General features: G+C 38.6%; 2 protein-coding genes and 1 long non-coding RNA gene across 6 annotated transcripts; 2 read left to right on the top strand and 1 right to left on the bottom strand.

Annotated features, from left to right (window-relative positions):
* Positions 1-2,398: 2,398 nt before the first annotated feature.
* otulina (OTU deubiquitinase with linear linkage specificity a) lies at positions 2,399-4,973 on the top strand. Its single transcript, XM_071484900.1, has 3 exons — positions 2,399-2,622; positions 2,789-2,910; positions 4,360-4,973. Exons 1-3 carry the CDS (start codon positions 2,509-2,511, stop codon positions 4,781-4,783), a joined length of 660 nt encoding a protein of 219 aa, XP_071341001.1. The 5' UTR covers positions 2,399-2,508; the 3' UTR covers positions 4,784-4,973.
* Positions 3,199-10,362, bottom strand: LOC139625169 (uncharacterized). The gene is made up of 2 exons (XR_011691856.1): positions 10,226-10,362; positions 3,199-4,848 (listed from the first exon to the last, which is right to left on the bottom strand). It is a non-coding gene; the product is annotated as an uncharacterized lncRNA (long non-coding RNA).
* Positions 5,846-17,877, top strand: LOC139625165 (histone acetyltransferase KAT6B-like). 4 transcript variants are annotated; one of them, XM_071484898.1, is made up of 12 exons: positions 5,846-5,895; positions 6,108-6,185; positions 7,104-7,442; positions 8,339-8,983; positions 10,285-10,482; positions 10,852-11,196; positions 12,001-12,083; positions 12,229-12,335; positions 12,452-12,598; positions 13,373-13,504; positions 15,482-15,751; positions 16,321-17,877. In XM_071484898.1, the coding sequence occupies exons 3-12, from the start codon at positions 7,294-7,296 to the stop codon at positions 16,528-16,530; spliced, it is 2,286 nt and encodes a 761-aa protein (XP_071340999.1). In that variant the 5' UTR covers positions 5,846-5,895; positions 6,108-6,185; positions 7,104-7,293; the 3' UTR covers positions 16,531-17,877. The 4 variants fall into 4 exon arrangements, with proteins under 4 accessions (XP_071340999.1, XP_071340998.1, XP_071340996.1 ...); XM_071484897.1 differs by having other exon boundaries at positions 5,862-5,928; XM_071484896.1 differs by having other exon boundaries at positions 5,879-5,992.
* Positions 17,878-17,944: the final 67 nt, after the last annotated feature.

The raw sequence follows: 17,944 nt of genomic DNA, 5'->3' as shown, positions 1-17,944 counted from the left end.
GATTGCCCCGGCTGGTTGTTTTGAGTCTTTGAGCGAGGGGACTGAAGGTGTGGCTGCCGTGAATGAGGCCTCCAGGCCGACTCCATTTCCAGACCAGAGACAACTCCACCGTGGCCTCTGGGTATTCTCAAGGCCATTGTTGTCCAGCAGCTGCAAATGCATTCCACCAAGGTGAAATGCATTTGCCCGCCGTCCGGTCTCTCCTGTGTTTTCCATAAAGCAGGGCATGAAGAATGAGAAAATCTGAAAATAAAACAAGAAGGATTTTTTCTCTCTCTCTCTACTCAACAGTGAGAAAAAAGGAGGTGAGATACATTATTGATGTCTCAATAATGTGTTTGTCATGACAGATGACATTTTCTTGTTTGAAAACTTAAACAGGAAGCTGTAAAGATGCACTGGACAGTGATTTGAGCACCTGGAGCGTTCAGGCTGCACTAAACATTCATATGAATGTTCAAGTGTTTCATGGAAAAAATAAATCAACAACACGGGACATGATTTCTGACAATTTAACATGTTTTTGACTGAAACATGTATTAATTTATTTGTCTGTAATGTTAAATTACAACCTTTCTGTCCTTATGTATTTTTCTCTTTGCCTGAATCATTTTTACTGAAAAGGCTTTTTATTTATTGTCTAAGACATAGACATGACTCCATAATGCATATGCAAAATAACACTGCTGTGTATTTTCCTTATTTCTGTTGCTGTGTTTGATTCCACATTCAGAGAAACATCAGTTATAGATGAAACTGACCAAAAACTGAGGCTAAAATTAATTTGAGATTTGATTTGATTTGATTTAGCTAAATGAAAATCAGTTACACAGTATCTATAAGTTACATTGATAATATAAATACATAAACATAAATACACTTGCTACAACCCATTTACATTGTTTTTAGTGGTCATCTTTTCATAAAACAGGACACAGAGTTACAAGCTTTGACAAAATACTCTCTAAAAAATAAAAGTTTTTATTTATTTATTTATTTATTTATTTATTTATGTATTTATTGCTGATTACAGCTTTTTAGTTGAACTGTCTGAACCTATGTTTGATCTCTGGATTTTTCTGGAAACCTAAAAATCACCAAATATGGAGATAAGATAGTTTTCACTTTATTTTCCATGTTTTGTTTTTTTTTTTTGTGTTTGGCTTCATAACTTTTTTTTTTTTTTTTTTATCCCGAAGAAAAGCATTTTAAAAGCTGCATCTAAAGCCAACCAGACGGAGGCAAACCAGAAGTAATGTGCGTTTTATGTGCTGTTACCTTGTGTTGTTTGTGGGTCACAACACAACAGTCACAGTGTTATCAGGATGCTGAAAATAGATAGAAGCAAAAAGACGCGAGGGGACAAAAAACAATCAGACTAACTACAGAGAGGCAGTACAGGAAGAGTGTGGTGGTGATGATGATGATGATGATGATGATGATGATGATGATGATGAATAGACTGTGTGTTTCGACAGCTGATCGTCTGTAAATACAGCTGAGCTCTGACATATGTGGATGCTTGATGGTAATGAGTCTTGCAGTGGGCCATCGTGCACCGCAGCCAGTTTTACAGTGAGGTTTTAGCGCCCCCTGCAGGAATAAAGACATATACTAGTGTTATTATTATTATCATTATCATTATCATCGTTATCATCTGCTGTGTTATGTCGCTAGATGGCAGTACGCACCGCACCTTCCGGCCTCTCATTTCAGACAACACCACAGAAGTAGTGTGCTTTAAAGTAAAATTACACCCCAGAACAAAATAATCATGATGCTTTTCTTATTCACTTTTGCACAATAATATAACAATACCAAAAAAAAAAAAAACATTGCTTGCATATTTAAATGGATTAATAGAGTGGACATTCATAAAGAGGCAGGTACTGGAATAGGTCATGAATCAAGTTTTATCTTTTGATAACATTTCCAAGGGATTTTAGACTTTTGGGCAAATTTATGAAAATTCACGCAATGAAAAAGACACTGAATGACTGAAGAGATTATTTTTTAATCAACAATTAAAACTGAGAAATTAAGATTTTGGCTACATGTGTTTCTACAGTGTAGGATAATGTTCAGATGTGGAGGTGAAACCAGACTTTTTGGTTTAGGAGCATGAAGGTGAAGAAGGGAGTTTCTAAAAAAACACATTAATCAACTTTCACTGGTCCAACCTGAAGAAAAGTCAAGTGATTTCCACCCGGAAGTGTGGCAGCAATGTCTAAAAGTTTATTGTAATCACTGTAAAAAAACATTTTTTTTTTAATGGATATAATTGAATTCAAGCTTTAAAATGAATAGAAATGTAGAGTGAGAATAATAATAATAATAATGACTGTGATTTCTTTTTAAGGTGGATTTCCCCTTTAAGGCGGGGGATGATGACGTAAGGCCGGCTAGCTTAGCTGTCGCCGCTGAGGCAGCGAAGTTGCTGCATGGCCAGTCGCACAAATGCCACAAAAACACCAATAGTCGTCTTTAAAACATTATTTTGAACTAAAGATGTCTTGGGTTAGAGCCGTGTCGCGCAGCGGTGAGGATGTCTTCGACGAGGATGCGGACGACCTTAATCTGCAGAGTAAAGAGTGGACCTCCAACATGAGGAAGCGAGTCCGGGTAAAGCTGCTGCTAATTCCTCTTAGTTTACTTAAAAAATACCAAACTTAGCGGTTAAATGGCGGCTGTGACTCTCAGTATGCAAGAAATAATGTTAACGGAGGTGTTTCCAGAGAGATAATGTGAGTGTTTCCCCTCTAACTGATGGTGTGGTTGCTCCGGACAGGACGGGTATGTGGACGGAGTTGATGCCGGGGAGGAGGCCTCACTTCAGGTCGGGTTCAACCAGGGCTTCAGGGAAGGAGCAGCCCGGACCGTGGCTGTGGGCCGACTCAAAGGAATCGTAAGGTAATCATCCATATTAGTGATCACATGTATCAGGTGTCATCTGATCAGGGCTGCAGCTAAGCCCAAAGTTGCTTGAAACATAATGACTGTGAGTATTTTATTAACAGCAAAGGGAAATTGCAGCAGCCACTTAACATAAGTCACAAAAACAATAAAGTGGGTGAATGACAAACGATGTTATTAAAGGCTAAATTGTATATGGTAACTAACTAGACTGAAAAAACATATAAAAATAAATATAAATAATAGAAGAAGAAAAAAGAGACTAAAGAGTAACTCATAGACATAATATACACTGTACCATAGTGGCAATATAACACACTTTAATACACGCTACATTAGCACAAGTCAGTTTGATACATAGAAAGATGTACAAACCTTAAAAGATCATATTAATCTGATATACAAGCTGTGATGCATATCAAAATAATTGCCAGTTTATTTTCAATCAGTTAGTTGGCCTGTCACTGTGACTTTGCATTTTTGATATAGACAGGTTTGTGTCCGTGGTTCTTAGGAGCAACAAGATGAGAGGTTGTAAACATCAGACAGTTTGTTGTGTGATTGTTCTTTGGTTTTTTTTCTACTTATAATTACTTATTTTGGAAAATGGTATTTGATTATTTAGGTCCTGGGGGAGACGCACAATATACCTATAGAGCTATTGGCTCTTATTGCTTAAAATTCTTCTGTACTAGTGTTGCTTGTACCAAGTGACAAGATCAAACTCAGTGACAAGATGTACTCATCCTTTTTTCATTTAACAAAAGAAGCAAAGAAGCAAAGCATTTTGCCTGAATAAATACACTGTAAAATCAGAAACATTAGGATTTAAATCAGAATATGTGTAAGTAATTAATACCAATGTGCTGACACTTTACTGTGTAACCAAAGATAAGAAAATTTAAGCAGCATCACTATATTTCAATAAGCTAAATCCTAAACAATATCTCATTTCATAGTAATCATAATGTAGTTACATGTCTCCTGACCTGAGTCCTGTATTTAGAACTAGAGGTAGAAAATTTGTTTTAAACTGCTCTTTTCTGAACAGAAACCTAACCCATATTGAACTTATCTTAGATGGTGGGTGGATTTCTCTATAACTGAGTTTAAAGATTATTATTGAAACTTTTAAGATAGAGACTGAATCTCTGCTGTAGGTACGAAGTTTTTTTGCTGTAAATATATAAGATATTTGGGGAGATTTGTTAGGTGATTTGGGTGTTTTCGCCCAGCCTTCCCATGGTTTTTAACTCTTTAAAAATGACTTACAGGTATGATATTCTCCTGTAATGATTTCAGCCCCTTTCTTGCACAGAAACATCCTGAGTCTCTTTTGTACTGATTGGTATTGAAGTCTCTTTTCTGTCCAGCAGATGCCAGTCCCAGTCACTTCTCTGTGCCATTGTATCTGACACTGTTGCCTCTTTGTGTGTCTCATCACAGTGCTATATGGTGCTGGTGCCAGATAGAGCATCCGGAAAACCCCGTCCCAGCCTCTGTGACTGAGCTTCTGCAGCAGGTTTCACAGCATGAGGACAAAATCAGAGACAGCATCAGGAAGGCTTTAGAGAATCCTCCTCCCAGTGTGAGCGATGTCTCAGAGAGCATGGAGAACCTGGAAGTGGAGCAGGCAGATCGGGGCTGTTGTGCAGAGGGACGTGAAGGGACAGGCTGCTGCAGGACTGGAGAAAAAATGGACCTGGACATTTGTCACCAGCCACAAAAGCTCTGTTCAGGGTCCTCTGACTGCTCTTCAAGCTCAGATGAAGGTCTGAACCTCCTCCTGCAGCACTGCATAGATGTAGTGTCAGAGCTCGGACTGCCGCCGGAGCTGATCAGTCACATACAGGAGCTGAAGAACATTTAGTGACCGAAGATCAGGGACCAGAATCACAGCAGGTTCGCAGGGCGATACTTGAATGGGCACATAACCTATGAAACAAAAGAGATTTCAAGTGTAAATTTCTTACACACTGCAATGAAGTACTTTTGATGTGTATATAATGTAAAATATGATTTTTACATTTTAGTATTTTGAAAATAAAAGTTTTACTGCATTTCTGTTCTCATGCTTATTGTTTTGCCTACTGAAATGAAAAAAAAAACCTTTACAGTATATTATCCCTTATATATTGTTGGTAATAGATATGTTTGTAATGAATGAATAATTTCCATTAATTTGTTCTAATATCAAAGAAACATTTTGGCCTTTTGTAAATTATGTGACATTCCTCAGAATCATATAAACAAAAGCATTATCATACAAAACCACAAAGTTGATTTGTAAGTATTTGTTGTTATCAAGTTGGTGGAGTTTCCCAGGAAAACCCACTAACAGGATGAAGCTTCACATGTCATGATGTAGTCATAGTTTGTTTCAGAAACAAATTTTCTCATGCAGTCACAGAGTCATGGGTATTACAGAGGCAAATGGAGTAAGAAGTGGACAGGGCACATAGACCAAAGGTTAATGCCACATTTTTAAAAAGCACTATGCCACTGAGAATTAATAACTTATTCGTATGATACCTGGATTTTGGATTTGGATTTTTTTCAACAATTTATCAAAAAAAATCCCCGCCCACTGATGTTCCCTTTGCTCTGATAATTTTTTGTTGATTTGTTTGTTTGTTTCTTTTGTTCTCAACTTGAGAATGTGGTAAAAATGTCTTTCTTCTCTAAAAATTATTAAATGTTAAGATAGATTTTCATGTTATTTAATAATTATCATAATTAAATCATTTTGTTACGGTACTGCACCTATACTTTAATGCATTGCATAGTCTCACAGATTAACCGACATGGTTAACCGATTAATTGACCAATTGTTTCAGCATTAACGCCAAAATCACGAACAATCTCCAGGTTGCATTCTAGTTTCCTAGGAGCACTTGAACGCAACAAAACTCTCGGCGCACATGAGTATGACGTCATGCGCCTGGACCAAACCGTGACCCTGCTGCTCTGGCTATGCTAAGGGTTCGTACTAACAGATGTTCCGCAGAAAACACAGTAAATACCCGCTTTTTATGAAATGTGCCGCATTAAACGACAGTAGTGTAATTCATAAGAAAAGGTAACCACTGTGGCAGCGGTGTTTCTCATGAGCGGCGGTCACTCTTTAGCAGCGCATGTTTGTGTTTTAAGTTTACCGCAGCTAGCTGGCTAGCTAACTTCAGCTTGTTTTCCAGCTAAACAAAAGTGAAACAGGAAGAGGAGCCACTTAAGTGAAAGCTTGTGGAGGCCAACTCCAATAAAACTCAACCGAGGTATGTGTTTGATATCACCGGGGATTAATACAGAGGTGTCAAGTGAATATGCAGTGAGAAATGTGCCGTAACTATCTTGTATTGACACTAACAATGGGGTGTAGCCGTGATCTAAAATCGGAGAATCAAACATCAAATTCTGTGACCCGAATAGCATTTTTAGCCGTGTTGCCACTGCAAAATGTTTTTAATCAGACATTATCACACGCTGTGTTTGGATAAGTGCTACCAAAAATTGTTCCCACACAGTATTTAGAGTGATTCAGAAATTTTATTAGCTCTTTACCCAATATTGTGGTCATATGATGTTTAGATACAGAGAATGGGTCACAAAATTCAATAGCACATATTGGATGACTGGTCTTTCTCTAGAGCAATAATGTCTCATCTATACCATATTATAACATTTGGTCTTTGTCATATAGCTTTTGGTGCATCAAAATCACAGCTATCAAAATTTGTGACACTACTTAAACACTATAGAGGTTTCATGTTTGGTAACACCTACCGAAATACATTGTATTAAACATTTGCAGTGGCAACTAGAGCAGAAATTATTAATTTGTTAGTTGATTGCCACAAAATTAATCAGCAACTATTCTCAAATGTGCGGATTCAATGCTTTTATTTGACGTATATCATTGAAAAATGATTGTGTTTGGGTTTTGGACTGTTTGGTGGTCAAAAAAAAAGACATTTGAAGCTGCACTTAGGCCTTTGGGAACCCATCATGGGCATTATTTTTCTTTTTACCCAACATTTTGTAGGCTTTACCACTAATTAATAAGTTGAGAAAGTAATTGTCAGGTTAATATATAATGAAAAAACCCTTAACCAGGTAACAGAACACACTGGAACATCATCATACACTAACTGTTTTAATCATTAATTTATTAACGTTGCTTGTTGTGCTTTTAGGTATCAACCATATTACCACATGTGAACATGGTTGCTTCCTGGCTTTAGCAGCAGCTTCACCCTCTTCATCATGGACACCTGAAATCGTCAGGCTTCAGCGACTCATCAGGTCGCTTGCAGTTGTTCTGGACCAGAGGTCACCATTCAGCCTACAACCTGTCTGACTTCCTGAGCAAGAGGGAGCAAGCAGATGGGGAACTGCTGCTGTCACACTGAGAATCCCTGTGGCAGTGTGGAGGAAAGAAGTGGTCTACTGGACGATGATTCGAAGACCACGGCGCCCACAGGTGTGACCGTTTTGGAGGGCACTTGTGGTCCTGACGGAGATGATAGCATGAGGTGAGATAAACACTTCCTGTTTTTGAGTTTGGCACATTGAACCTTTTTTTTCTCCCTCATTTATCTCTTTGTTACTGTGTGGTTTGGTTACATAGTGTTACCATATTCAAAATTCAGGGGAAATAAACAGCTCAGTGTTATAGAATGTAAGTAAGATGACCTGAATTTCCTGTGTGGCTTGAACTTGATACAAAAAATGTTGTAACTTTACAGCACACAGTCACAGTTTTCCGCAGTAGTTTTTTGTTTCTCCGACTGACAATACCAAATCAATATATCATAACAAATGTTAGAAGTGACTTAGTAAAGGAAGTGTAGAACACATTCAACAAAGACTTGTCAATAATGAAACATTTATTAAGGAAGTGAAGAGATTTGTCATCTATCTGTAGAAATAATAAATTTTAAACAGGCAAACATTTCCTCTTTGCAGGCAGAACGTACATGATGAATATGAGATGACAAAAATACCTTTAAAACTGTTGAGGGTATTATAATAACTTTTAGATTTCCCCCTAGGTTTTGTGTAGGTTGTTGTATGTGACCAGATTACAGAGTAACATACACAGTAATGATGTCATAAATGGGACAAGGGGACTTCCAGAGGTGTTAAAGGGTTTCAGGATGACAACATTTTTTGGCATTTTATGTTCTAGTGGTTGGTGTAAAAAGATACAGATGACTGTTTTAATTATAGGTGGCTCACTTCCCTCCCCACCTACAGAAAGAATCTTGAAATGTTTTTCTGGAAATCTGTGGTCACATATGTGCTCAGGGTTCCTGTTATAGAAAGGGCTTTTACTCATTACTTATTTTTACTCATTTAATTTAGGTTTTGAATTGTTTTTTGTTGTATTGTCTCATATTGCTCATCCTCTCTGTATTATGCTACTCAGGAAAACACCTGATATGGACAATATAACAGTAGAGGCAAAAGCTGAGGCTGTGCAGGTGAAGCAGTGTCCTGAGAATGGAGAGTCAGAGCCCAGTAACACTCAGGAGAATGGACCTTTGAAGAAGGAAAACATTCAAACAGCAGCAGCTTTTCACTGCAAAGAGTTTGAATGCAAAGAAAACTCCACCGGAGAACAAGATGAAGATATGAAAGATTCTCCAGGCAACAGTGGGCAAGATGAACTTCTGCAGAGCACTTTACAACCCCAGCAGAAAGCCTGTGCAACAGCTGACTGGGAGGTTTTTCTAGAACCAAATGTGGCGCCAAAAGAAGAAGATCGAGCCTCTGTGCAGGAGAAAATCCCAGTTGGCACCTCACGGGCTGCCGAGTCCATCTGCACTGAAAAGCCTTTCCTTACCGAGACAACCACGACAACAGAGCCCATTTCCGTGAGCACCTCTCATGATGATAAGGAAGAAGCAGGCTCCAAGGTTACTTTTGACAATGCTGTAACCGAGCCATCAGGGGAGTTTACTCAAAATAATGAAGTGCTGTCAGTGCCAAACACTCAGGTGGATGCAGCAGCTTTTCAGGCGTTTCCCGTGTCTGAGGTCAGCCAGGAGATCAACAAAGACACTTCAAGCTGGTAAGTCACATGACAATACACTGTTAATATAAAATAGACAAAGAAAGATGTTTAAAAAAAACAAAAAAAACAAAGCTAGAGGAGCATGAATTTGTTAATTTAAATTATCTGTTTAACATAAATATAGTTTTTACATGTCATCCCTATTGTTGTATTTTTTTATCATTTCTGAATTATGTCTAAATTAACAACACAATAATTCTTTGATTAATCGTTTCATCAGTTTGTCTATAAAATGCCGGGAAAAAAATACCTCTTAGAATTTCCAACAGACCATGGTGACATCTTTTAATGTCTTGTATTTTCTCACCAACAGTCCAAAACCCAAAGATATTTAGTTTAGTGTCATTTGATTGTGACAAAGAAAAGCAGAAGTTACATGGAGCAAATATTTGACATTTTTGCTTAAAAGAATATCTTAAATGATTATTTGATTATCCATTAATTATCAAAATTGGTGATGATTATTTTTTTGTCGATAAACCGAAACCACATCGATTAACCAGCTTATTGTTGCGGCTCTAATCAAGACCTTCCCAAGCCGATGTAAGATGATTAAAGAAATAGAAAAGGAATTACAACACAAATGAGGTTTATTTTTCAGACTTTCCTTTGGTGTTTACTTTAAATCTACGGAAAACCATTCAGATCAGAGAAGGGATAAGTACTTTTATTTTGAACTGGTGGTAACCTGTTGACATTTGCAAACACTGAGGGGGGAGGGTTCACATTGCTTCATTTGAAAAGATCACAAGACAAAAACATCAGGAAGCACTCAACCAGAAAAAAGCATCAAGTGATTTTTCATACTTCATAAGATACCATGGATTATTTATGTAGTGGTGGAATTATGCCTTCTGGCTGTTACTGCATTTACACAGTTGTTACCAGATGTTTGAGTCAGATAGGCCAACATACAGTATATCATATGCCAAGAGCTTTTTTTTTTCCTTCTTTTTGTGCAGTTTTTCTGTACAAAGGTTGCCATGCCTTTAATCATTATCCCTTTCGTATCTTTGGTTGTATTAGGCCAGGACAGTGCTGAAAAATCAAGTGCTCAGACTTCTTTATGGCAGCAGTGGATTTACAGGATTTGAACTTGATTTGTTGAGTGTTTAATGCACGAGAGCAAAACCATCTGATTAGTTCTATTAATTGTTTATCAGCAGAATTTCCAGAAAATCTACTTTGTCACAATAGAAAGAAAAATGTAATAGACAGTTCTTTACAGCCCACTCCTACCTTTGTGCAGTCAGTGGAATACAGACACTTCTGTCTTTCTCCCCTCACCCTGTGTCCAGTGCTGAGACAGAGGATTCAGACAATGGGAGTTCTTCAGTGTTCAAGCAGGCTGCTCCAGAAGACATAAAAAGCCATGATGTCTCTGAGTCTTCTCCTGGATCAGATCCCACAGAATTCAACCACAGTGGTGAGAAGCGAGACTCCGCCAACTCTGTCAGGGAGCCAGAAACCACTCCTTCGGCAGACGCCAGCGAGGGGTCAGTGAGTTCAGAGTTTGTGATATCAAAACAAGTCACTTGTTTACACTGAGTGTTAGTTCTTGTGTTTTTGATTGTCTCATTGTGACCAAGAGGGGGCGTAGCGACATCACAGCTTGTCTTGTAAAAGTAATTGTCAGACTTTTCTCTTTGTGTTTTGCATTGAGTACCCTTCCTCTGTTATTCATACCTTCTCATTTTATTTCCTACAATATTTATACATTTTAAAATATGATTCACAACATCAAATTTCATTTAAGTAGCACATTTAGGGTATTATTACTGGTTTAATATGAGTTTAAGCTATGGATAGTAAACTATTGATTGTAAATAAAGTAGGAAATGTAACAGCAGTGTGTCACTGTCCAGCTCAAAGTCTGATCAGAACGCAAAACCAGATTCGGAGTGTTCAGCTACGAGCTCGAAGGAGGTCACCTCCTTGGACACCATCAAACAGGATATTGGGGAGGAAATGATGCTGAAAGAGCAGGAGAAAGATGGCGATGTTCCCAAAGCAAAGGAGGATGATGTGATGAAGGAGGAGGCAGAGAGCGCTCCCTCAGAGACCGAGACTCAGGCAGGGAATGATCCTGAGATTCAGGAGGTAACTGGGAAAGAGGAGCAGCCGGCAGGAAGCTCGGCCACTGATGTCAAGGTTGAAGTGGCACCTGTCCCAGAGAAGGAAGACTCTGCTGAAGATGACCTGGGCAACAGGTTTGTAAAGACAATTTTTGGTTTCTTCATAGTCCTGAATTTAATTTCAGCATCACACAGGATGGATTATCAGTTGAATGATTCAGAGAATTTGATTGTGCCTCTTATTCAGAAAGAGGATGTTTAACAACACAGGAAGTGACTGTTTAAAACTCCGACACAAAGACTCTGTTTATCTTCAGCTCTGAAAGACCTCACATTTCATTCCCAGAGACACTGTTAAAATAGTGAATGTGGTATTGGCATGTAATAATATTACACCACACAGTAACCACTAAGAATTCACTGTTCCCTAGAGAGTGAAAATGAAAACCTGGGAAAATAATGACTAATAATACAGATATTTTGGCATTTATGCATTTATTGTCATGGTGTTGAATATTAGCCAACAAATAAAGGATACGGAGATATTATATTTCTCTTCAATAGGTACCAACTGCATATTTAGCATAGGTAACACATTATTATTTTTATTGTTGTTGTTGTTGTTATCATTTAAAAAGGCTTAATCTCTCAAAGCAACTGTAGTATTTAGAAATCATTACCGAAAGAGGAGTAAATAGTACATTTTTTTTTGGGACTATTTTCAGCTGCGGATTAATACACATTAGCTGCTCTAGTGAGTTTTTTGCCACCCATCGCAGCTCTTGTGTGTTTTTAATAGGTTTAGTCTTTGGATTAAACAATTAAGGTTTTTGTCTACACTGGAAATTCTTGTTAGAAATAAGAAAAAGATAAATACTGTCAGCCTTCTCCGCAACTTTATAGAGTTCAGTCGCATATGTGTTTTTTTCTTCCTTTTAGTGAAGAAGACCTGTACAGAGGGGCCGAAGAGCTATCAGTGTCCCAAAGTAATAAACCAGGACCGTCTGTGTTCGAAACTACATGTCAGTACATCCAAATCACACATCTTCATAATTTAACTGCAGGGATCACAAACAACACCACTTTTGTTTTGTCATTGAAAATCTTGACAATAGTCCTTTTGTTTTGTCCATCATGTCCTCTCACTCTCTTCTTTCTCTTACTCAGTTTTAAAGGTGGAGGACAGATGCAGTTTGGCCCCAGCGGTGGATATTCTGTCTTACAGCGAGAGAGAGTGGAAAGGAAATACTGCCAAAAGTGCTCTCATTAGAAAGGTTGTTGCCTGTAGCTCTTGGGAAGAAGTGTTTCAGATTAAAGCCAGTTGTTGCTTTTTATTTTTTCACGTTAATGGCTAAGAGACTTCCTGTGGTGTCCCTGTGTGCTGCTCCAGGGTTATAATGAGATGTCCCAGAGGTTTGGCAGCTTGAGGAGAGTGAGGGGAGACAACTACTGTGCCCTCAGAGCCACGCTGTTCCAGGTGCTCTCCCACAGCACCCAGCTGCCTGTGTGGCTGCGGGAGGAGGAGGACATAACTGTGGTAAATGCTCACTTTTTGAGAGATCGTATCAGTCGAGCCGTGATTAATGCTGCATTCACACAATGTTGGCCGAATGCGGAGAAAAAGAAAAACAATCCTTGTTCCAACTTGGGCGTGTTCATGGATTATTCCAAGGTGGTTAGCCTCAGTACTAGTCAGACCAGATAAACATCCTAAATTAGCTTCTTTTGTTGTGTAATTGTAGCAAAGTGAAAGCCAGATATAAACAAACACAATGTGCTTTCTATATAATTAGCTGAACCAGTTGTATTAGTGTTCAAACTGGATTGTATTTTGATGTAATTCACTAAATGGGAAATACTGTCACTGCGATTTGCATCAAGTAATTATAAGGTACTTGGCTTTTTTTTTCACTTTCTCTAAAGACTGAATAACAAAGGAAAAAGAAGCACCTTTAAAATTAAGGTCACAATTTCTGACACAGATCATCAGAAATTTTGACCCTACTGTGTCTGGAAATTGAACAAAGTATGCAAGTCAGCCAGTTAGCCAGACCTGACATGCCTAGCTATGGTTACTTGGCTGTTTGTGGCTAACCCTAGCTAACAGTTAATTGCATTTGACTTTTAAAGCACAGAGAAGTTGATGTGAAAGAAGCAGCAAAACAAAGAAATTGAACAAAAGAATGTATGCCAGAAGACTGACTAACTTGTCTAAGATCTGTTTTAATATAATAATATTAATATCCATGTTCAGCTGCTCTTAATTCAGCTGATTTTGCATCTTACCACTGTAACTCTTTTGTGTTTACAGCTGCTGAAGCAACTGGAAGCCCAGGAAGGCCTGATAAGTCAGTGGACATTTCCTGGAGATTGCCTGCAGGGAGATGGGACAGGAGATGTCTACCAGCAGCTAAAAGGCTACATGGAGCTTCTCCGAAATAAGGTACTGGCTGCAGATCTGCACACAAACCTACGAACGATGAGAAAGTATTTTAAAGACACGGCTCGAGCAAACCACAGCACTATTTTTATGCCATCCGTGGACACTGAGGGTATTGATATTCATCCACAGGGCTTTCGGATGTGATTGCTACCATATGTTAAAGGGAGGCAATTTTCTAAAAGCTGCACTGCTCCATCCCTCATGGCTTTTTTTTTTCCTGTGTGTTATTAACACAGCCTTGTTATGCTCTTAAGGATTTGGAGGGATAGATGGACCCTCAACCTCAAAGAAACAGTTACACTGTTAAAACCACAGCGCCTCTTTACTACGACAGCATGCGGCCCTCAGCTGAATTTATAGTCAGTCGCCACCACTCGTAGCTCGTGAGGAGCTGTGGTGTTTACTGCACACACTTTTTTTTAAAAGTCAGACCTCTGTTGCTTTATGAGAGTGAGCTGTGTGCTGGTTGTGAGCCTGACACTATGGATCATATATAGTCCCACTTGGAATAGACTCCGTGTTATTCTGGTCTGTGCAGGTTCCAAAAATATTACTTTTCATGTGCATATACAGGGAATGGTTGAATGCAAAAGGAAATCCACCTTAGAATACAATAGCTCTTCAGTAAACACCAGTTTGATTGTTGATTCTTTTTTAATTTTTATGTGCATCTGAAGAACTGTGACAGTTAGTAGGGACTGAAGAGATTAAAAATGATGGCTTTGTTTGAGGAGACACATCTGGTAGTAACTGCACAGATTTTCTGCCGTTCTTTGAAATTTGCTGTGGCACGATAGTGATGGTAGAATGGATGTTGCAAATGGGGCTGGATCAAATGATTATTTTTATTATCAACTAAATACTTACTTTCAGTTACTTTAGTCGCCCAAAGTTAAAACCTTTAAATGGTTTTTTTTTTTGACCAATCCAACAGATATTCAATTTACTATCATAATGTTACATTTGTGAAGCTGGAGCAAAGCAAATGTTTTACCATTTTTGCTTAAAAAAAATAACTGAAACTGTTTAATCTATCATCAAAAATAGTTGATTTATTTCTTTCAATGCACTAATCTTTCAATGCAACCGACAAATCATTGCAGCTCTTATTGCAAAGGACACATGCAGAAGGAGACTGAAAAAGCTGAAATGCATGTGTCAGCAAATACATGTCGTGCAGCCAAGGACTTATCATCTTATCATCTCCAGATAGATATCTCCCTCTGACCAATATTTTAGACCATATCTAAACAATGCATTTAAATCTAAACTATTGTCCAGATTTCCCTCAAATTAGCTGTGGAATCATGGTAAACAGAGGATGTTGACGTTTAGTCTACTGCCATGATCCGGCCAACTTTTCACACAGAATATCTCTTAATCTAACAAACAGATTGTATTGAAATCTGTAGCTAACGATAACATTCATACTCTGTGTGTTTGCTTATTTTATTCTTGTTTAATCAATAAATTGTTTGGCTTATAAAAATGTTGAAAAATGCAATCAGTTTTCAGAAACTGAAGATGAGGTTTTCCAGTTACTTGTCTTGTCTGACAAATATACCAAACACAAAGATCTTAAATTTGCTGTTACATAAAACAAAGAAGAGACAAGACACAAATGAGAAACTGTAACGAGGTAATGTTTGGCATTTTTGCTTGAAAAATGACAAACAATTAATAAATTATCAAAATAGTTACTGAATCATTTTAAGACAGTTTTAGCTCTACATCCCTGCTGTTCTACACTGGACAGATGGCACGAGGGCTACAACTACTGAATATCCTTCATTATTGAGAAAGCAGTCGATTTCCATTTATTTACTTATTTAATTACAATATTTTTTAATGACAGAAAATCCTCTCCACCCATAAAGCTATAACCAGCTAATGTTTGGCATTTGCACTTGATAAATGACTTCACTGAATAAATACTTATCAAAATAGTCATTGACTCATTTCAATGATTTCTTCCAGTGGCAGGCAGCAGTGGACTGTCCCTCTGATGTGGAGCGGCAGCAGCTGTGTGAGCAAGTGTTTCAGGGTGGAGAAGAGGAGCTCGGGCTGCTGGAGGCACTCAAGCTGCTCATGCTGGGCCGAGCAGTGGAGCTGCACGGCTGCATGCAGGGTGGCGGAGACGTCCCGCTCTTCTGCTGGCTGCTGTTTGCACGGGACTCGTCCGACTGCCCGCGTTCCTTCCTCTCCAACCACCTCAGCCACGTGGGCCTCAGTGCCGGGCTGGAGCAGGTGAGAGAAACCCAGGCTTTCTTTTTATTTGTTTACCACTCAAACACAGACTCGCTTCAGAAGGCATTTAAAGATTGTATTTAACGCTGAACTGGGTACATACAGTGAATTCGTGCCAGACAGGAAGTAATTTACATTAACCTTTTGTGGTGAACTACACTTACTAGGAACTGTCTGCTGAGATTTTCTTGCCCTTCTGAATTCAGCAATTAATTTTTGCAAACTGTCGTCACGCTTGGTAATCAACAAAAACAGCAGCTAATGTTCGATGTCTTGAGAACGGGCGTGCAACATTCTCCTGAATCGTAAAACATGCCAGCGCTTGTGCTATCATTTGTTTTTGAGATACAATTTTTCCACATCACGAACCCTCGGGGTGAGGCGGTGTCGGGAAGGATGAACTACTGAGTGATATAATTAGTATTTTCACTCTTCTCATTCAAGTGTTTGCAGGCACGGTTTCCATAAAGAATCCCCACCCATAAATATGTGTTTGAGCATTGTGCTGTTGGAGAAAATGTGGGTTAACTTCCTTTATAACTATGCAATTATCTTCCTGCTTTGTGCAGGTGGAGATGTTCCTGCTGGGCTACGCCTTGCAGTGCACTATTGAGGTTTACAGACTGTACAAAGCCGACACAGAGGAGTTTGTCACCTACTACCCAGACGACCATAAGGACGATTGGCCGTTGGTGTGCCTCGTCACAGAGGATGATCGCCACTACAATGTACCAGTCGTAGAAGCTGCAGAACAACACAAGGAGCTCAACTCGAGCTGATTGCCGCTGCAGAGAAATCTCCTGCCATACAAACAAAACACTCCTCAGGTTGATCAAGATGATTAGATTTACACCAATTAGAGGAATAGTTTGACATTTTGGGAAAGGTGCTCGTTTATTTTTGGCTAAACATTAGATGAGAAGATACCACTGTCCTGCAGGGTATCTGTAGGCAAGAGATTCTTGGTGGAAGGCTTCCTTTCCTGGAGATTGTCATCACTGTGAGGTTCAACAAATGAAATATAATGTGTTAATATTTGAGCTTTACAGGTGATTTTCTTACCTTTAGACAGAGCCAGGCTAGCTATTTCCCTCTGTTTGCAGTCTTATGCTAAGCTAAGCTAATAAACTGCTGGCTGTACCTTTTTATATTTACTGCTCAGAAATGAGAGTGCCATCAATCCTCTCATCTAACTCCATAAGAAAGCGAATAAGCGCATTTCCCTAAATGCTGGATTGTTTCTTTAAAGATATGCTGATTTTGAGACCCTGTACAAGTTGTGGTTTACACACTTTTGTACACACTGTACTGTATACAGAGTTTTCTATTTGGGTATATGTACATATATGGGCATCTAATATTGCAGGGTCATCTCCATTGCGAACAAATGAGTTGCAGGGTGTCGTTTTGAGTTTCAGAAAAAAAGCCCACATTTTCTGAGCTACCTTGTTACATTTTACTTTTTTCTCTACAAAATCCTGATGGAAGCACAACAGTGCTGCCAACAGCTCATAAAAACAAAAGATGGTTGGTATTTACACTGGAATTTGGGCACTTTGATTATTATATTAATTTATTCTTTTCATCATGGCAAAAAAAAAAGAAGCATTTTAAATGAAGAAGTCTGACCGTTGTAAGTGAAACAGCTGAATTAGTCTATGAAGGGTTTGATGATTGATTGATTAATCAGGTTTACACCAGATGACGATCAGAGGACTTGGAAGATTAATCGCAGCCTCTGTGTCAGGGGCGTGATTTGTGATGGTCTGTGTGTATGTCTGCAGGTGTGTGTGTGTCAAACTCAATGTGTAACATGTTGCCTTTAACCAAGCTGTTCTGAGGGGAAAAACTAAATGTGCCAATGTTGCTGCAAATACTGGCAACAGTCCCAACCACCAGCCACTGGATTGCGTAGAAAAGGCTCGCTTGGTCCTCCATGTTGCCTTAGAAATAATGCACAATAAGAATGAATGTTGATTATTTGTGTCAAAAGGCATTTTGCCCTAATTTCAAAGCAGGTGATGAGAAAACAGTAAATCATTGATTATGCCATTTGCAGGAATGTTCTTGCACTGTCTGATTTTTTGATGGCATTTAAATAAATTGAAAGTACAATTTTTGTAAAAGTTTTGTTTTTTTTCTTTATGACTGAGTTCTCAAGACAACCCAGTGTTCTGTTTAAGCCCTCTTTAA

Source organism: Trachinotus anak, unplaced genomic scaffold, assembly GCF_046630095.1.
Source record: "Trachinotus anak isolate AG129_WGS33_773 ecotype Australia unplaced genomic scaffold, CSIRO_AGI_Tana_v1 ptg000009l, whole genome shotgun sequence".
Classification (NCBI taxonomy): Eukaryota; Metazoa; Chordata; class Actinopteri; order Carangiformes; family Carangidae; genus Trachinotus; species Trachinotus anak.
The sequence above is the reverse complement of the archived record's forward strand: the minus strand, read 5'-3'. Positions and strand labels throughout refer to the sequence as shown.